The sequence below is a fragment of the Chionomys nivalis genome, chromosome 15 (genome assembly GCF_950005125.1).
Source record: "Chionomys nivalis chromosome 15, mChiNiv1.1, whole genome shotgun sequence".
NCBI lineage: Eukaryota > Metazoa > Chordata > Mammalia > Rodentia > Cricetidae > Chionomys > Chionomys nivalis.
The window spans coordinates 51347182-51368677 of NC_080100.1; the positions used below are offsets into that span (position 1 = coordinate 51347182).

Consider the following 21496-nt stretch of genomic DNA (forward strand, 5'->3'; position numbering starts at 1 on the left):
AATGCCCAGGAAAAAAAATGGAAGTTAGCTTGCATCTTCTGCTCTGACTGCACAGAACATTCTATCAGACTCCAGGAGACAATTTAAGTGGAAACATCATTAAGTTCACAGGAGCTGATGCCAGTCCACTCCCGGCTGGAGTCCTCCCGGGCCAAAGCTGAACTCACCAGGGCGGGAGGGCAAGCTCTCTGTCTCTAAACAGGGAACTGAGGCAATATCTTTCCCTGTTCGCAGAGACTTCTTGCTACAGCTGAGACTAACTAGCTCTGAGCAAACCCTTCAGACATGCCCCACCCCACCCCCACCTCGCACAGATTTAATTTAATGAGAAAAGCAGAGTAGGAAGTTACTCAAACAAAACCCAGTAACTCAGACCCAGAGGAAACAAGCTAGGAGATGTGGCATGCAATGCCAGATTGCAAGCCTGGTACTGCTGAGAGAGTGACTCCAGGGAGGGGAAAGGGACCCTGGCCACCAGCCCTCTTCAGGAGAGGCGGGCAACCCGTGCCAGGAGTCCTGCGCTCAGGCTCCTCCTCTCACCCAGCACTCACCTGCAATTCCCTGCAGGAGCCCGCAGACGTTGAAAATGCTTTTCTTCATGATGCTTTGCACGCACATCGAGAAGACGGACACCAAGGCCACCACAGAGAGAATGAAGATCCCCATGGCCAGGAAAATAGCAGTGGCTTGCCAGAAACCGCTGGCGATCTCCCCAAAGCTCTTGGCGTAGGTCCCGCACAGTGTGTCCCGAGGGACTTGCTGCATGCCCGGCGTGCGGATGCAAAGGATGCCCAGGTAGTAGGGCTCCGAGTCAGTGCCTGCCGGCTCGGCGCCGGCGCCGCGGGTCTTGGCTTTCCCGATCAGCCAGTCTGCGCTCATGAAGGCGACGAGCTCAGCAAAGGCCACTACGATACTCAGGAGGGTCCAGAGCATCGAGCGGCAGGTGACAATGACATGACACATATTGACGTTCACGGTGGGAGGGTGAGACAGGAGTCCACGAGATCAACCCAGTAAGACAGCGGTGAGATGCGAGGGGACCCGGAAAGGAAGTCGCGGCAAGGGTCGTTTAGTCCCGCGGTCCGAGGCGGCAGAAGCACTGAGGTCCCGGTCCGGGGCTGGCAGCATTCATACGGAGTGGGAAGTCCTAGCGGCCAGCGGCCTCACCTATGTCCAGAGAGGAGGAGGGTGAGCGGCTGGCCAGGCCCCGCCCCGCCCCGCGCCGCCCCACCCGGGACGCCCGCCACCTTCCCGCCCACCTTCCCGCGCTCAGCTCCCAGCCCCAGGCACTTTCTGGATGCCATCGTTCCTCGTTCTGTGGCAACACTGTGTCGCCCGTGGTTGGGGACTTCATCTGGCTCCCACCAACCTTCTGCTGGGGCACTCACAACCAGGGTCACTCACTGCCCCTGCAGCCAAACATCACATGGCCGGCAGGAAACTTTGCCAATACCCTGGCAGCCCCTTGTAGAGTTCATGAGGCAGTGGCCACTGCTGTGCTATCTCATAAACCGAGCTCTCTAAAACACCTGGAAATCAGACACCAGCAAAGTATTTGGTTCCTAGCTGAAGGAAACGATCCCAGGAGAAAGAATAAACAAGACAGTGTTGCCCAAACTTATTTCCCATCCATTCTTCACGTTATTCTAGAAAAGTTATTTGATGCTAATTAAAACTTTTCCAAAAGCCTTAAAGAGGTCACGACTTGAGAGAAATCACCCAAAATGGTGCACTGGTGACCGTTAACTGGGCATCACGACAGCTGGGTCCACTTGTTGACAACATAAAGTGGTCCTTGAAGAATGCATCTCTTGAATTGTCCCAATTCATCCCCTGTCCCATTCACCCCAGGTCTTGGACTCAACATGCTCATTGTTTCTGACCTCACAGAGAGCTCATTCTTGCTCCTTAGGACACGTGACTCCATTACCAGAGGACTTCTGCCCCAGTGGCTCAATCTTCAGAGTTTGAACCCTCAACCAGGGCTGGCACTGCTGGTCTGCAGCCCTGGTTCTCTGTCCCCTCGCCAAGGTCAGCCAAGATCATACAGCTCATAGCCGACATCTGGGCAAATGGCCCTGCTCTGAATGACTCCCATCTCATTAACCCAGGTCATGTTGACGCCGTGACAACTACAAAGAACCCCTTGAGAGCTGGGCTTGGGTGAGGCAGGCAATTGTGGGAGAGGGAGGGAAATAACAAAGTCCACTGTCAAAGCTTAAAATGGTGTTGGTACGTACGCCACACACCAGCATACTGCTCGCTGGCTGACAGTCTAGGGAGCAGCAACTGCACTCATCCTACAGAACAGGAAGTATTAAACCAGAGCACAGTAGTCAAATGGGGTGTTACTCCTAAGACACAGTCTGCATAATATGAAGGACATAGGTGCGTAAACTGCCAGGCGGGGCTGGGCTTGGTAAAGGGAGAAGTGGTGTGTTCCACTTTTGGAATCCCTGGGCTCTAAAGCCAGCGCCACCACTGCCTGGCCACATGGACGAGTAACTTCTTATTGTGTCTCCATCTACAATGGTACTGGCTCGTTTTGTGTGTCAACTTGACACACACAGGCTGGAGTCATCAGAGGAAGGAGCCTCAGCTGAGGAACTGTTCCATGAGACCCAGCTGCGAGGCATTTATTTTCTCATTTAGTGATCAGTGGGGGAGGGCCCAGTCCATGGTAGTGGTCCCATGCCTCAGCTGGTGGTACTGGGTTCCATAAGATGGTGGGCAGAGCAAGCCATGGGAAGCTAGCCAGTACACAGCCCCTCTCCATGGCCTCTGCATCAGCTCAGATCCTGCCCTGTTTGAGTTCCTGTCCTGACTTCCTTCAGTGATGAACAGCAATGCTGAAGTGTAAGCCTTTTAATAAACCCTTTCCTCCCTAGCTTGCTTTTTGATCATCGTCTTTTGTCACAGCAATAGGAACCCTAACTCAAACAACAGCCTACATGGAGACTTCAAGGCTGTGCCTCCCTCGTGAGATGGTTGCAAGGGATGAACAGGAGCCTGTGAAAACACCAACTCCCCTCCCCGCCACAGCTTTTCTCCAACACCACTGGTGTGATAAGAGCTGACCCAGCAGAGGCGCTCTGTAAGCCAGTGGTAATGATGACGAAAAAACTGAACAAGGCTATTTGGAGCAGCTGGCGCCTCGGCTCTTGTCGAAGCCTGCCTGGTGGGCTTCCTGGGAAGCAGGCTGATCTCACGCGGTGCTTCTGCACTGCCTGAGCTAGATGTCCAAATGCGACTGGAGAGAAAAGATTAGCAGGAAGCCCAAACACAGGTGTCACTCCCAAGCCCTTCTCACCAAAGACTGCAGAACAGAAAAGCCTGAGAAACAGGGAGTTTCACGGGAGATTGTTTATAATGAAAACGATCGTGCTGGAGGAGAATTTGGAAAAGGAGCCAGGACTCCCTGGAGGCCCTGGGGGGCTGCACCTGCCCAGCCTGTTGAGAGAAGTAGAGAGACCTCTGGAACACCCCTCCCACCCCTGCTGATTGGAAAACCAGCTTGCTGTTACTTCCAGCCCATTCCCACCCTTGTCCCTCTTTTACTGAAAATGGCTTTTTAGCATATATTGTCCCCTTGTTGAACTGCAGGGCGGGCTCTGTCACAGGCTCTCGGGTAGCTTGTCCCAAAGTGCCAATGCAGAGTGTCAGCTGCGCTGCCCACAAGCCCCGCTCTGAGTCAGGAGTGCGATAAGGCTGTGCTCTCTGCGGGGAAAGGCTGTGAAGCTCCAGGCCTGAAGGCTGAGTAAAACGGTCTGTGCCAAATTCAAGCAGGATTATTTATGGGTTCACATGCTTAAGTTTAGAAAGCAAAGCACTTTCCCCATCTGTACCCAACGAACCCTTTCCTCTCCTCCCAAACAAGGTCCCTTGCTCATGAGGGGTGGCTGAGATGAGGTCGCCCTTCTGTTTTGAACTGTGGGATGAGACGCGGGCTCCCAGCAAGTTTCCTAACCGCAGCAGTGAACCGCCCTGATAGTCTAGGCTGACTAACAAGGCAGCTCTGCCAGCTCAGAGCAGAGTTGGGAGAGCAGGACAAGGGAGGACTGGGAACGCAGCAGGGGGCTTGAGTAGGCTGTGTTCTGTGAAAAGTCCCCATTTGGTTAAATACACTAAAAGGCAGCCACCTGCTGAGACAACCGCCCTGTCAAAGGGGAAATAGATCTTCATTATAGATCTTTGTTAACCGCAGGGGCCCCAGGCTCAGGACTCCTCAGCAGGGGCCCTCTCTGTTAACTGCCATTTCTGTCCCCCACGCTCCTCATAAGCCACCTGGGAAAAAAAAAAGCCACTAAATATATCTCCTGTCTAGGACACCCGACCTTACTGTCACAGGCACAATAATGGTGGGTCACCCGGACAAACTCTTACAGAAAATAATGCGACAGAAGTGTCATGATGACCCATAACCAAAGCCTCTGTGGGGAACAAAACAGGGGAATGACACCGGAAGCTACAATAATCCCACCATCCAAGTAGAGAGCTAGGAGGAATTAATAGCGGCAGGGCATTATATCCTGGGTCTAGTGCCCACCAAGCTCTAACTGTACAAGAAAGATGTGCAGAGCTGGACTGCGCACCTTGGAATATCAACCCTCCATTTTTCCCAAGTTCCAGTTGTCAGAAGGGAACAAAGTGCACACAGAACCGGAACGAGGTGGTGCCCGCTGGCCAGTTTTCTTAGATTACCAGAACACAGACCCTGGAACAAAGTTCATCTCCACCCAGAAGGTGGAGGGAAGCTGGGATGTCAATCAGCATCCTACACTCGCAGCTTGGCAGAAGAGGCAGGCAGGAGAGTGAGCTGAGGTCGGGGCACCTGCTTTTCCATTTTATGATAATAACGTCGAACACAGGCATCCATTGGCAAGAATAAACAAGCACCATCTGTGCACCCAACACCAAGATTCGACATTTGCTGTTAACATTCTACTTATCCTTTTCCTGATCTAAAGTATACACACAGGTTTTTTTGAGCCATTTGCAAATGATATGTCCTAATACCTCACCCCTAAATGCTTTAGCCCACACCTCCTAAAATAGGGCGATTTTTCCACATACCTATAAGACACTTAATCCACCCAGGCAAACAGTCTACTTATAGCCAACGCCTTGTCTATAACTTCGCCAAGTCCACTCCATTTTCAGTCTTTTTTCCCCCTTAAAGCCGTGACTTGATCAGCACTCATGAATTGCACTTGGTTAGTTTCTAGACACGGACTGTCTTTCCTCCCTGACTCCCACCCACTCCCTCTTTCCCCTTAGCCTTTGGGGCTGTCACCTTACCGAAGGCCCAACAACCTGGGCTTGACTCTTTCCTGTCACTTAAACTTTTCTCTACTGTCTGCTTCACAGAAATGGGATGCTCACTCTCAGGAGTCTTGCTGAAACACTGGCAGTGAGCATCCTTCGGTGGATGCCCTTTGACCCCGCTGCCTCCCTGGGAGGACAGTACTGGCGTCACACTTCAGAACCAGAACAACTTCATGCATATCCATGTGTCTCACAGCCTCAGACATACACTTACGCACCGTGTCCAGGGTTTACTCTCCGCTAATATGGAACCCGAATCTGTAGAAAGAGATGGGGGGCTGGCTCAGGTTCGAGGGTGCCCCGATGGAGTCTTTTGCCAGGGCTCTAGTCTAAGATGACACTATGAAGCTGGAAGGGAATGCCACTTCTCAGCAATGAATTCTGTCTCTCTTGTAACACAATCATGTTTTATATATAACCTATACAAATTTAGTTCAATTTAGAACCTGCAGACCTAGGGAGATAAACCCCAAATGGCCGCTCCCTGGGGAACATATTTGAATCGAGAAAAGCTTCCATTTTTATATTTGAATTTTTTGGCTACAGTTTCCGCTCCCTCCCTTCCTCCCAGTCCCTCCTTACAACCGTATTTGTCTCCACCTCCCAATCCACTCCTCTCTTTCTGTTCAGGAAAGGGCAGGCTTCCCATGGATATCAACAAAACATGGCATAGCAAGATGCAGTAAGACTAAGCACCTCCCCATGTATTAAGGCTGAGCATGGGGAACCAGGATGAGGAGTAGGGTTCCCAAAATCCAGCAAGAGTCAGAGACAGTCCCTGCCCCCACTGCTAGACCCACAAGAAGACCAAGCTATACAACTGTAGCGTGTATGCAGAGGGCCTAGGCCAGTCCTATGCAGGCTCCCTGGTTGTCAGTTCAGTCTCTGCGAGCCCCTATAAGCCCGGGTACATTTGCACAATGGAGTATTACTTAGCTGTTAAAAACAATAACACCAGGAAATGTGTAGGGGAAATGGATGGACCTCGAAAAAGTCATCCTGAGTCAGGTGACCCAGATGGAGAAAAACAAACATGGCATGTACTCACTCATAAGTGGACATTAGCTGTAAAACAAAGGATAACTATATTACAGTCCACAGACCCAGTGAGACTAAGTAAAAATGGGGGGGGAAGACACACCCAGATCTCCCTGGGAAGGGGAAATAGGAGAAAAAGTTTTCTTGCAACCACGAAGGTCATAACTAAAGTCTGGAGGCCCTAGGCCAGCTGGAGACTCTATTAGAACAAGACACACTTGGTGTCCTTTGACATTGCTCTCTGACACTGACATTCTGCCCACAACTCCTGGCCCTCAGCAAGCAATACCTTACTGGGAGAAGGGCATGCAGACCCTGTGACTGGGCTGGGAGAAGGCTGTGCAAACCCTGTGACTGAGGGTGGTACACAGGCCTGAGACCACCTCAGCTCTGTCAATGAAAAGCTAGGCTCTCAGACAGGCTGGTTCCCGCAGCCCCAGAATAGAAGAGTACTCTGCTCCCCACAGCCGCAGTAAGAAACACAAAGTGGGCATCCAAATGATGACCGCCACACCACCCAAGCCACAATGCCAGCTATTACTCACTCCTGCCATGGGATTAGCACAATGCTTGGGGCACAGAGAGTACTCAAAACTATTAGCTGGGGAGGAGGGCCAGGGATTCTGAGCTTATTAGTGATAAGTGTTTTTGTTCCACATCCTACTGAGATTCCAGGGTCCCTCGGGCTCCAGTTTTGTGACACAGCCCAAGAATGACCAAAAAAAAAAAAAAAAAAAAAAAAGAACTCGAGAAAGGGGCAGATCAGTGGGCCAAAAATAAGTGGCCCCAAGTCATAGCTCTCGACAGGATGAATGATGACCCAGTCCTAGTTATGATCCCACTTAGGGCAAACTCTGGAGGGATGTTCCCAACTCCAGCTTTGGTCTCCAAGGGACTGAAGATGTGCAGGGCCCTGGCCAGGGTGGTTCTTCAGGAACCTCACTGAAAATAGACCATGAAGGTTTCAGAGCACAAAGGCTAAACAGTTTACACTGGAAATACCAAAGGCGGAGATGCTTTTCTGCTGGTGAACTTTTCAAAGTATAGAAGAATAAAATACTAAATTAAAAATATAAGCTCCAATTAATAAATTTACTACACTAATCTGGGGGGACATGTAATGATGTACCTCTGAGAAGGCTGTATTTGTTTCTTGGTCCATCTGTGTATTACTGCTGTCTCCCCTAGCCACAGGACTCCACAAGGGCTTGGCAGATTGGCCTTCATCCCCAGGTCTTCTGCAAGCACAGGACAGCTGGATAAAGTCAGCTGCATGTGATGTTGGAAGAGCGGGAAATCCTCCACTGCACTGCTTCCTGAAGGAGGGTCCCTAGCTCATCTCCATCTCCTAGAGGGAGACCAGGGCCTAAGCCCCTGAGGCAAACTGCACGGAGGCATTGGGAGAAGCCTGCGTCTCTAACCAGCTCCCCCGGATCCTGTCATAGTTTAGTGAAAGCAGTCAGGCAACCACTGCAAAGACAAAGGGGTATGTGACCCAGTGTGATCAGGGCACAGCCAGTGGCAGTCACCTGTCCTCTGACTAGCTTAGCTCTCCAGCTCCTAAACTGAGGGAAACAAGGGATCCGGTCAGTAGAGCAGCTGTTCTCCAGCAAATCCTGGGATAGCAAGGGACTCCCTGAGAGCCCAGAGCCTTATCCTCAGCGCACAGACGTGGCCTTCAAATCCAAGACCAGTGCTGCTATGAGGTGCACCTTGCATTGGCTACTGTTGTCCCGGATTTTAAAATATCCACCAGAGGAGGCTTTTCAAGCTTTTGCTCTGTGACCCCATACAACATACCGGTCACAGAAAAATGGGCATCCTGACTGCTGAGGGGTCAAAGGCACTAGCAAGTGCATTTTCTTTGCGCTGAATGTGCTCGGCACCTACCTGCTTTAGCCAGTAAACTTCTTCCATTCTAGGACAGGCATCTCCTCCTCCCATCTCTGACCCTCTGGGAAGACACTGAAGCTAGGAAGATTGTGCCCCATCCACCCATGCAGGATGTGTGCCAATGTTGCCAGTATCTGGAGGCATTACTGCCTGTCACATCTTTGGGGAGAGGGGTGAATATGCTAGCCGTTTCTCATGAATCAAAGATGCTATTAGGTGTCATACAAGGATAGCAAAGACAACAGAGAATTGTCCTATGTAGATATTGGAGGTTTGGATCTAGAGGATCCTTGCTCTGGTGGCTTCCCACAGTTTGAAATGTATCAGTGCAACTTAAAATAGATCTCTGCCATTGCCACACTGACAGTATCTCCTGTCCCACAGTCTGGACAGACAGGATACTTATTACAGTCGATGCATTCTGGGTTGGGTTTCTGAATTTTTGAAAGGTCCATGCTAGTCTGCATGGTTGAGAAACAGGATGCCAGGAGGGTAGAAATGGTCTTGCCAGAAAGGACCATCCAGGAAGGGGACAGCACACCTGCCTCTGCTTTCCCTGGGGAATGCACTAAAGTTAGCTTTTGTTTTCAGTAACCACTTCCCCAAGCCAAGCATGGTTCACTCTCCTGTCACCCAGCACTTGGGAGGCTGGGGCAGAAGATGATAAATCTAAGGCTACTTTGGTTTCTCCCTAAGCACATACACTATTGGGACCATTTGGAGTCCTGGCCTCCAGCTGCTCTTCCCTGCTAGAGATCTTTACTTTCCTTCTGATTTGAGTTACTAAAAGCTGTGTCAAAGTTGTTTACCAGCTCTGTTTCACGAGCACGTGTTGCTTTGGCCTTGAGGATCAGAGGATAAGGTTTTCACCTGTTGGCCCACCTGACTGTGTTGGGTATGTAAGCCTCTGTGGCTCTATAGAATAAAGGGCTTCTTACCAGTGACTAGAGGTCCGTGTCCGTCTTTCTGTCTCTGTATCTGTGTGAGTCTTTGTGGGCTTCAACCTCCAGCCCCTTTCCCGAAGCTCGAGAACTATATAGTAGCGCATAGAGTGCAGACAGGCGTTGTGCGCTGCAATACACCACACATACACATACAAACACACAAACACAAAAACACACACTACACACACACACACACACACACACACACACACCTAGACTCTGCCTCTGAGCCCTGCAAGTGTGACCACAGGCCTTCATCTCTATCAAACTACCCTTTCCTCTTGACTGGGGTGGGCCACTCTGTACATGCATGGAAAACTCCACGTAACAGCATGGACCGAGTAGACAATGTCTATGCGATTTTCCTGCATTGGCCTTCCACAAGCCCTGCTTGGCTCTCCTCTCTACAAGGGACTTCCATTACCTGCTATAGTTCTTGTGGTTTCAGCCTAGAAATTACCCTCCAGCAGTTCCAAACAGCCTCATTCCCTTGGGTATGGAGTACCCGGGAGCTCTCTCAACGCCCTGATTACAGTCCACCTCACTCTCATGGCTAGCCCCAGACCTTTCTAGAAGCCCACACTCACACCCTCTCATGTGAAGCCTGCTTCCCCAAGTCCTCTCAGGACAGGACATCGTCTCTTAGGCAGGAATGGCCCCAGAAAGCAGGGCCTCTTGCCTATCCTATTTTCTAGATGATTTTTTCTTGAAGACCTCCGAAGAACACTTGCATATTTTAAACTTTACCCTCCCCTTTCTACAAATGCCCATATGAACTCTTAAGAAGGAGGGTCTTCTTCAGGGGGTTCACAGCTGTGTCTGTCACAGGGCACTCACTACTGAATAAACCAGTCTTCCGGGCAGATAGTTAGGTATGACTGAGCTAGGGCACCATGCCCACCCCTGTGCCTCCTTGGGTCCAGAGCTACTTTTGGTTTGTTAATAAAGTGAAATGTTAATTACAAGGATTACTTTTTTTTTTTTTTTTTTTGAGACAGGGTTTCAGGCTGGCCTCAAACTCACAGAAATCTACCTGCCTCTGCCTCCTGAGTGCTGGGATTAAAGGCATGTGCCAGCAACACCTGGCTAAGGGTTACCTTTTTTATGCCATTGCTGTATATCATTTTAAACCACAGGTATTTTTGTAATGTATAATGCATTCTGTATCAGGCTGAAGTCTTCATGTGACCTCAGGTGTCCTTTTAGGATCAACAGGGGAATAACAGAGAAAGGTCCCAAAGGCAGGTAAAAACAAGAACTTGGAAATCAACTCGGGGCATAGCAGAGGACTTGCTCCATGCACCCCTGTCTAAGCTGCTGCACTCTAGAATAAACGACCCCAAGAGAACACACTAGTGACTAGTCTAGGGGCACAGCTGGGCAGCTCTGAACCCAGGGAACACTGGCATCATTGACACAGCAACTGCAGGCTTTCTGGCCACTTCTGTGCACAGGCAGAGAGAAATACCACTTGTTCAGACACAATGCCACCAGCCAGGTCCCTCCCAGACACTTCACAAGCCTCACACAAGATAAACAGAGAGGATTGTGCCATCTGTTGTTTCTGAGACTCTCAGCACAACCCCATCAAATACCAGAAAATCGAAGGATCAAATAGAATGAGAGCCACTCCCTGCCTGGAAGCTTCTCAAACAGCTCCCACAGACGATGGCGTTGTTGTTTTGTGCCGTCCCTGTCTCTCCTGAGGGCCGCATTTTCCCACCCTACTGACTGACTACAGGGCTTGCTTTGGCCATCTAACTTGAGAAGTGGTACACAACACCCCTAATCTACAGTTGACAAGCTCTCCTTTCCACTTGCTATGACATCAGAGACTTCTCCATCTGCTGTGTCCCTAGCAACACGAATCAAGTGAACAGCCACTCTAAGTGGCCACGTAATGGTAACAAAGCCAAACCTCAGCTGTTACCAGTGCTGAGATTTTTAGGGTCACAGCCAACGCCACCTCCTTGACACACTGCCTTTCCTTCTACCTGGCGTCCTTCTGAGAGCTATCAGTGGATCAGATACAGCCACCTCCTGCCTTTCCCTTCAGGGCCATGACCAAGAAATTTGCTTCTAGTACCCACAGGCAGGGTGCTGTGTGCTTCGCCTGAAGAGCAAGGACCATCCCCCACACACACCCCCCCACACACACACCAAGAGAACAGCTCAGGGACCATTTGGCACAGTATAGAACAAAACCGCAGGCTGTCCCAGAGGCCAGCCTCCAACATGTAGCAGGCCTCGTCTTTCTAAGGATTGGAGACAACTGGGCCACCAATTAACAGAGGGAGACGAGAAGCCACCAACGGAGCAGCAAAGATAAGTTTGACTGCAGAGTAGGGAGACAAGCACAGGCAGCATTCAGGAGAGTGAAAGCTGAGCCCTAGGTAGACATTAACTATGGCTACGCTCCCTACTTCCCCACCTCCATCATAAATACTAATAATCCCTCTGAGAGCACAGTCCTCCCAGAGGTCAGGGGATGCGCTTGCGTATGGAGATGGCGGCCTCCGTCAGGTTACTTCACTGCAAACGATTTTAATCTGGGTATTGCCTCCTCTTACACAGTCCTGTGTTGGCTTAAGGCAGTAATCTGATATCACTTTATCAGCTCAAAACTGATAAACATTAATTTGGAAGTCTACACAGATAGTTAAAATATGACAAAGCCAAAAATTCTTTCCTTCCATCCTCATTGCCTGATACTGAACAAAAGCAAGCTGAGGTAGTTAACGTGCAGCCTGGTGTTCGGGCCCAGGGCCCTGGTGGCCATGAAAAAAGCAAGCAGAAATCTCTTTCTAAAGGTAAAGGAGGCTGGGCGGTGGTGGCGGAGCACACTTTAATCCCAGCACTCAGGAGGCAGAGGCAGGTGGTTCTCTGCGAGTTCAAGGTCGAAGCCAGCCTGGTCGTCAGAGCGAGTTCCAAGACAGCCAAGAAGAATATACAGAGAAACTTTGTCTCAAAAAACCAAGAGGGCAGGGAGTGGTAAAGGGGACAGACTATCAGTGGGACCCACAGAGAGGACCTACAACCTTCTAGCTCAACCTGTAACACAGCAGAGGCCTTGACCTGAGCCGCATTAAACACTCCAAGCATATCCCAAAGCCACCAGCCTTACTCAAGGCTGACTTCCAGACACTCTGTGGAGGGGCACATTTCGAATCAGCTGCTTTCTCAATGACAGTATCAACAAATTGGACCTAGTGATGTAAGACAACCCGTATCCTCAAGGCTCAGAGCCTAACTGAGATTTACCCAGGGACCGGGACAATGCTGGTTGCTATTTACTTTTTCTTTAAAGACCTTTGATTCTTTGTCTGGGGCCATTTCTGTTTCTCAGCAGCAAGACAGAACAGCAGTAGAATCCAGAAAAATAAATAAACAAGAAGGAATGACGTAAAGCAAAGGGCTGAAGTCTAGTCTCAGCGTGGTTCCCACTTCTGGGTGTGTTGCTGAAATGATCTGGTTTTTGTTTCTCATTCGCATGGGTGCTGGTTTTTTACCTCCAAAGACACAAACCCCAGCCTCAGATCCCAGAGGCCTGCCTTACATGTCCCCACTGCTACAATCAGCCAGCTCTGTGAGGCTTTGAAAAATCGCTCAAGTCTTACGTGCCAAGTACAAATGCAATAAAGAATAATACACACAGAAGTGTTTACAAAAGAGGCTCAGCGATCTTATTTATGTTCCCAAAACCTGCTCTCCACTAGTTCACTTCTGTCAGATTTAAGATCAATACAAAATTTCAGTGTCCAGTATAATGATATATATATGGATGGATATGTCATATTGGAATCCACTAGATATGCTCATTAAAATACATAGAGATATTCTAGGATCATGGCCATGCATATACAAATATTAGTGTTGTGTAAACCTCATCCACACCCAGCTTATTAAGCATAATATGGTTCAATGATTTCACAATTAGTGGTCAACCTAACCAGTATTCCTCACCCTTCCCTAATGAGAATGCCAAATTTAAAACCATCAACAAAGAACGTTTAAATGTTCTTTATTAAGGACAAACAAATCACCCAGATAGTTAGGATTCAAGTTATGTTTTAAAAACTGATCTTAAGTGCAACTTTGGAAGGATCCTCACATTTTGAGCGAAGACAAAGTTCGACAGATGGCTTCAGAAGCCTCAGGAACTTGCCAACCCTGAGTAACCTTAAGCTCACACAGCATCCTTGGCCTTGAACACTGGCTGCCTAATGGTTCAGGAATGCGCCACTGGGAAGAGGATGCCCAGTGATCCCACCTTCTCCAGGGCAGCCCAGGTGAAGTCACTGTAAGCTCAGAGAGTTCAAGAGGGTCACAGGGCACACACCCCTTCCAGTCCCTCCCCTTGGGATCCTGAAATCCATGTGCTTGCTCACATGACCCAGTAGCCTCTTTCTGGGAACAGGGGATTCTCATCACAGCTGCCATGCCTCCACCCAGTATCTAAAGGCCACTTATGAGGTCATGCCAAGTCTCTGGGGCCATTGGTCTGCTTCATATTCAAATATTAACTTTCTGTATAAACAGAGTCATATGGCTGAAAAGGCATAGTGCGGAGCCAATCCTGTTTCAACTCTATAACCCAGGCCCTATCATTAACTAGTTTTGTGTTTCAACAAGATTTACCTTGATAAGAATTATTTTCTCATCCTCAAGGAAACAGGGTGAAGGAAGTAGCTCATGAAGGAAGTAGCTCCTAATGACCGCAAACACTGGGCTGACTGAGCCAGGGATAACTGGCAGGATGTTACACAAAACTGTTCAGGGGCCATGGCAAAGGACATAGACAAGATGTAGCAGCTCCCCTTTCTGATCCTTTTTGGGGGTAAGAGACCCAATTCTAATTCTCACTCTCGAGAATACAGTTTCTCAGCTCTGAAAAGCCTTGGTCCTAAAAGGGCCCTTCCTTCTTGATACACTTTGCTTCCTATTCCAGAAAAAGAAATGTGTGGAATTATGAAGACTGCTAAATGCCACAGAGCAGGGCAGAATATAAAGAAAGGTTTCACCTACTTTTTAAAAAGTCTGGAGGAGCAACCACCCTCTGGTGGCCCCACCTGCACTTTGAGGACTAGATACCCCTAACAAGCAAACTTCAACAAATACAAAAAAACTGGAATAACCACATGAATCTTATCAGATCACCATGGCTTAACGTTAAAATTCAACAACAACACTAATTTCAGAAAGCTCACAAACACATGGAAATTGAACAATACTCAACTGAATCACCATTGGGTCAAGGAAGAAATAAAGAAAGAAATTAAAGACTTCCTAAAATTCAATGAAAATGATCACACAATATACCCAAATTTATGGGACACAATAAAAGCAGTGTTAAGAGCAAAGTTCATAGCACTAAATGCCTACATAAAGAACCTGGAAAAAATCCCACACTAGTGAATTAACAGAACACCTGAACTCTCTAGAACAAAAAGAAGCAAACTCACCCAGAAGGAGTAGAGAGCAGGAAATGATCAAATTGAGGGCTGAAATAAATAAAATAGAAACAAAGAAAACAAAGAATCAACGAGTCAAAAAGTTGGTTCTTTGAGAAAATCAACAAAACTGACAAACCCTTATCTAAACTAATCAAAAGACAGAGAGAGAATATCCAAATTAACAAAATCAGGTGGCTGGAGAGATGGCTCAGAGGAATAGAGCACTGGTTGCTCTCCCAGAGGTCCTGAGTTCAATTCCCAGCAACCACATGGTGGCTCACAACCATCTGTAATTAGATCTGGTGTCCTCTTCTGTACTGCAGGATACATGAAGGAAGAAACCTATATACATAATAAATAAAAATCTTTTTTTTTTAAAAAAAAAAGACAAATTAACAAAATCAGATATGAAAAGAGGACATAACAACAGACACAGAGGAAATACAGAGAATCATCAGGTCATATTTCAAAATCTTGTACTCCACAAAATTGTAAATTTTAAAGGAAACGGACAATTTTCTGAATAAATATCACATATCAAAATTAAATCAAGACCAGATAAACAAACATATCTACAACCCATAAATAAACAGAAACAGTCATCAAAAGCCTCACAAAAAAGAAAAAAAAGCCCAAGGCCAGACGGCTTCAGCAAAGGATTCTACCAGAACTTCAAAGAAGAGCTAATACCTATACTCTTCAAATTATTCCACACAATAGAAGCAGAAAGAAAACTGCCAAACTCTTTTTATGAGGTCACAGTTACCCTGATACCCAAAGCACAAAAAGACATTACTAAGAAAGAGAATTACAGACCAATCTCACTTATGAACATTGATGCAAAAATACTCAATAAAATACTGGCAAACTGAATCTAAGAACACATTAGAAACATCATCCACCATGGTTCAATATGCAAAAATCTGTCAACATATTCAACATAAAAACTGAAAGAAAAAAAAAAAACAACATGATCATCTCATTAGATGCTGAGAAAAAAACCTTCGACAAAATCCAATACCCCTTCATGATTAAGGCCTTGGAGACAGCAAAGATACAAGGAATATTCCATAAACATAATAAAGGCAATATACAGCAAGCCAACAGCTAACATCAAACTAAATGGAGAGAAACTCATTTCTCAAAGCCATCCCACCAAAATCAGGAAGAAGACAAGGCTGCCCACTCTCTCCATATCTATTCAATATAGTACTCAAAGTCCTAGCTAGAGCAGTAAGAAATAAAAGGAGATCAAGGGATACAAATCTGAAAAGAAGTCAAACTCACTATTTGCTGATGATATGATAGCATACATAAGTGACCCCCCAAAATTCTACTAGGGAACTCCTACAGCTGATAAACACCTTCAGTACTGTGGCAGGATACAAGATTAACTCAAAAAAAATCAGTAGCTCTTCTATATACAGATGATAAACAGACTGAGAAAGAAGACTGAGAAAGAAATCAGAGAAACATCACCCTTCACTATAGACACAAACAAAATATCTTGGGGTAACTCTAACCAAACAAGCGAAAGACCTATATGACAAGAACTTTTAAGTCTTTGAAGAAAGAAATTGAAGACAATATCAGAAAATGGAAAGATCTCCCATACTTAGCCAGGTGGTGGTGGCACAGGATTTTAATCTCAGCACTCAGGAGGCAGAGGCGGCAGAGCTCTGTGAGTTCGAGGCCAACCTGGTCTACAAGAGCAAGTTCCAGGACAGGCTCCAAAGCATCTCTTTTGTTATAATCAACCAAATGATTCAAAGGACACTTAAAAACCCAATATTTTGGCCTAGTCGTTTGGGGGCGAAGTGAGCCAGGTAACTTTAATCACTTTTAGCTTCATTTCACATTATCCCAGAGATCACAGGTAACTTTAAAATTTTGTTTTGGAAATTTTGGCCAAAGGTGGAATTTCACAAGCTTGGGTAAAATGGATCGCACTGACATGGTGATCCTGGATGGCAAAGGCCAAGGGATAGAGGTTCTGGCAAGATCAATCATTTGTGGCTAGCTACATACATCGATAGGAGGGGCCACATGTTTGAGCCAGGAAAATCAAACTCTCTTCCCATCCTATTTAGTTTCATGTCCCCTTACTTCCTTGCCTTTGTCACAACCTGCCTCTTGGTGTGGGTGGCTAAAGCTGTATTGGGTTTTATGACGTCGTGGGATGGGGGATGAAAACGGTGGCCTTGTTGGGCTGCTACTTGTACGGAGCAATAAATAATTGATCCTACTTCTGCCTGAAGAATTGAGGTGCTAAGATTCCTCCAGACAGTGCAGGTGATGGATGTCCGAGGCAATGAAGAAAAAGCACACTAACACTGCAAAAGAACTCACACATCAATCCTATTTGATCATTTCAGCTCCTCATTGAATCCTCCTCTTCCTGAGAATCATGCTCCTAAACAAAACCATTTTAAAGGGAGTCTCTTGGTTCAGTGTTCCCAAAGGGAGAATCAGATTATTGAGCCTTTGCTGGCCTTTGTACCGAGAGCAGCCACAGTTTATCTGAGCCACACCCTAAGGTTCTACAGAGGCGCAGCCTGGCACGAATCTTGGGCAACCTGAAATCCCGTATGCACTGCGACTGTTCAAAGTCTTAAGAAATGAGTGTAGGCAATGGAGCAGATGGGTGGGTGGTGGAGACAGATTAATCCAGTTACTTCTCTACTACTGGGGAGCGGTCAGGAGGGTTGCAATCAAGAATGTTCTGAGGGTCTGAGTAGGCCACTGGGAACTCTGGGTGGAATGGGTGAGATTCCCCAGGAGAGCACGTTGGGGCTTTGCTAGGGTCATACTGGATGGGAAGTCAAGACATGGCTAAGTGCACAGCGGAGTCACAGATAGGAAGAAGGAGGGTGTTTTCCAGCTCCTACTGAGTAACCCTGGAAGGCTGGGTAAACCCTTTTAAAATGTGTTGAAAGGAGTGGCTTCTGCCCACAGTTTATGCTCTTAAGCAGAGTAAGTTGTTGTGTGCGTGTGCACGTGCGTGTGCGTATATGTGTGTGTGTAAGTAAAATAGTAGCTAAAAAGGCATAATCAGGGCATATTTGCTAGGTATTTAGCATGATGAATTGTGTGTTCCTAAAGCTTCTTTTACCTATTCGCATTCTGCTCTTCATGTACACCTGCAGCCAGAAGAGGGCATCAGATCCTATTATAGATGGCTGTGAGCCAGCGTGTGGTTGCTGGGAATCGAACTCAGGACCTCTGGAAGAGAAGCCAGTGCTCTTAACCCTTGAGTCATCTCTCCAGCCACCCCACCATATTCCCTTATTAACTCATGCAATCATTTGTGAACTCTCTGCACTGATTTTCAAGGAATCAAGGTGGCCTTTACATGAGCCTAGCATTCTGATCCAAATCCTGGGAAGAAAGAAACTCCCAGGAAGCATTGCAGGGAGCAGGTGTCAGGCAATTTGAAGAGAAACTTCGTCCTTTTGGCCATGGGGCCTGAATGTGGGTGGATTAGGAAAAGGGGAGAGACGCATGGCACACAGCACAGAGAACCAGGAAACTGGTACAGACTGAACTTGAAACCATTCAAAAGGGTTTGCACCTAGCAGAAGAGATATGCACCATCCTTGGCTCAGGCAAATGAGCCCCAAGGGCATGAATTTGTGACTGTAAAGTCCTCTTGCAATTGGCCCCTTCCCGTTGTCCTCTTGGCTCTCAGCACAGGCACTCTATTCTCCATCGAAATTAAAGCAAAGTTAAAGCGGCCTCTGATCATCCCCAGCCCTGTGAGTGAGGCAGTAGACCGAGATCTCAGTTCTGTCACCAGACAATGTTCGGCAGACCACATCCCCATGCCACACACAGCAGAGGCTAGAGTCTGGTCATGTGCTTGGTTCTGAGGCATGGGCTAGATGACAAAATGATAGCTCTCCAGCTGGGCGGTGGTGGCACACACCTTTAATCCTAGCACTTGGGAGGCAGAGGCAGGGTGGATCTCTGTGAATTCAAGGTCAGCCTGGTCTGTACAGCGAACTCCAGGACAGGCTGCAAAGGTGGAAACCCTATCTCAAAAAACAAAAACAAAGACAGCTGTCCATCCTCAAAGGGTCCAGGCGTAGTGGGGCCATAGATAAGACTGCAGGGGTGATTACAGCCCAGAGTCGCCTCTTCTCTGTTCTACCTAGAGTAGGAGAAAGCAGACCACACACAGCAAGTGTTCAGCACACACTCTGCTAGGAGTTTGAACACAAGAAGACCTGGTTCATAGAAGGAGGCCAAGGAGCCATAGAGTAGACATGTGTTTAGGATTGCTGATGCTGTCCTATATTGCGACAGGAGAACTATAAATCTTTCCTGTATAAAAGTGACAAGATCTGGGCTGGAGAGATGGTTTAGTGGTTAAGAACATGTGTTGCTGTTTTATTGTTTCTCTCAGTGTCTGTGCTACTGGGGTTATATTTAGGAAGTTATCTCCTGTGCCAGTTCATTCAAGTGTACTTCCCACTTTCTCTTCTATGAGGTTCAGTGTGGCTGGCTTTATGTTGAGGTCTTTAATTCATCTGGACTTGAGTTTTGTGCATGGTGATAGATATGGGTCTATTTTCATTCTTCTACATGTTGATATCCAGTTATGCCAACACCATTTATTAAATATGCTTTCTTTTTTCCATCTGATAGTTTTGCTTCTTTATCAAAAATCAGGTGTTCAAAAGTGTATGGATATCCAGGTTTTCGATTTGGTTCCATTGGTCCTCCTGTCTGTTCTTATGCCAATACCAGGCTGTTTTCAGTACTGTAGCTCTATAGTAGAGTTTGAATTGAGGGATTGTTTGTCTCCAGAAGTTCTTTTATTGTACAGGATTGTTTTGGCTATCCTTTTTTTTTGTTTGTTTGTTTTGTTTTGCTTTTCCATATGAATTTGAGTACCGTTCTTTTGAGGTCTGTGAAGAATTGTGCTGGGATTTTGATGGGCATTATATTGAATCTGTAGATTGCTTTTGGTAAGATTGCCACTTTTACTAGGTTAATTCTACCTACCCAAGAGCATGAGAGATCTTTCCACTTTCTTTAGTGTCTTCTTCAATTTCTTTCTTCGAAGATTTAAAGTTCTTTTTTTAAAAAATATTTATTTATTATGTGTACAACATTTCTTCCATGTGTGCCCGCATGCCAGAAGGGGGCGCCAGGCCTCATTACAGATGGCTGTGAGCCACCATATGGTTGCTGGGAATTGAACTCAGGACCTCTGGAAGAGCAGTCAGTGCTCTTATCCACTGAGCCATCTCTCCAGCCCAGATTTAAAGTTCTTGCCATACAAGCCTTCCACTTGTTTGGTTAGAGTTACTCCGAGATATTTTATGCTATTTGTGGCTATTGTGAGGGTGTTGTTTCTCTGATTTCTTTCTCAGCCCATTTATCATCTGTGTAAGAAAGGGCTACAAATTTTTTGAGTTAATCTTGTATCCTGCTATGTTACTTAAAGTGTTTATGAATTGTAGAAGTTCCCTGGTAGAATTTTTGGGGTTTCTTATGTAAACTATCATATTCTCAGCAGATAGTGAGAGTTTGACTTCTTCTTTTCTGATTTCATCCCTTTGACCTCCTTTTGTTTTCTTATTGCTCTAGCTGGAACCTTAAGAACTATGGAGAGAGCAGGCAACCTTGTCTTGTTCCTGATTTCAGTGGGATCGCTGTGAGTTTCTCTTCATTTAGTTTGATGCTGGCTGTTGGCTTGCTCTATATTGCCTTTATTATGTTTATGTATATTCCTTGTATTCCTGCTCTCTCCAAGACCTTTATCATGAAGGGATGTTGTATTTTGTCTAAAGCTTTTTTGGCATCTAATGAGATGATCATGTGGTTTTTATTTTTCAGTTTGTGTATATGGTGGATTACGTTGACAGATTTTCATATGCTGAACCATCCCTGCATATCTGGGATGAAGCTGACTTGCTCTTGCTGAGGACCCAGGCTGGATTTCCAGCACCCACATGGTGGTTTACAACTATCTGTAATTATAATTTCAGGATCCCTGACACCTTTTTTCTGGCTTCCATTGCACCAGGCATGCAAGGGACAACCAGATGCCAGGGAGAACCATGGTCAAATAGGCCGCTCAGGGCTGTGCTGCCAGACTCAGGATACCTACCAAGGACCAGGAACAACCTACTGTTGTCCAGGGAGAAGGAAAGCCAAATTCTTTGATCACTACGACAGAGACGGGGGCTAGAGAAATGTTCAGGAAGGGCAGTCAGACTTGAGACCTAATTGTCACAGATGTTGCTAGGATAGGAGTCAAGGATGATGCCCAGATTTCTATGTGACTCCTTCCCAGGAATAAGCAACACTTAGACAGAACATGGTCCATGTCAACAGGAACTTGAGAGTCCTGTAGACCTGCATCAAACACTCAGGAGAGATGGAAACTAGGGGAGTGAGAAAGGCCAAGGGGATGGAGGCGCTCAACCACAGTGATGGTGTGTAGAAAGTAGACAGAGAGCTAGGGATGGACCCCGGGGTAGCACCAGCCCAGGCCAGAGAGACCAAAGAGGCCTAGAACAAAGAATGAGAGGAGTGTGGTATATTTCGGAAGGAGAAGGTAGAGTGGAGTAAGGGTGGGGTGTGAAGCAATGGGTAGCAGAAACCAGAGGCCATCCTGACAGCTGTGTCCTAGAAGACAAAAACACTTTACCCCAAGAAGCATTAGTGCGAATGATAAGCAAGAATCAAAAGTCAGTCTCCAAGGGGCCTGGGACGGGCTTCAAAATGCCTTGCGCAGCATTTTAGCCTGACCCTCAGTTTTTCACCTCCAAGTATCGGACTTGAAAAGTTCCAAGGAGTGGTTTATCTGAGGTGCCATTCCAGTAAACAGGC

General features: G+C 47.0%; 1 protein-coding gene across 3 annotated transcripts in view; it reads right to left on the reverse strand.

Annotated features, from left to right (window-relative positions):
- Positions 1-21496, reverse strand: part of Lhfpl2 (LHFPL tetraspan subfamily member 2) — a 160526-nt gene that overhangs the window by 21584 nt on the left and 117446 nt on the right. For all 3 annotated transcript variants that reach the window (XM_057790115.1, XM_057790116.1, XM_057790117.1), the window contains one exon: positions 552-1167. In XM_057790115.1, the coding sequence (XP_057646098.1) occupies positions 552-963 (412 nt within the window). In that variant the 5' untranslated portion in view covers positions 964-1167. The remainder of the gene's footprint in view (positions 1-551; positions 1168-21496) is intronic.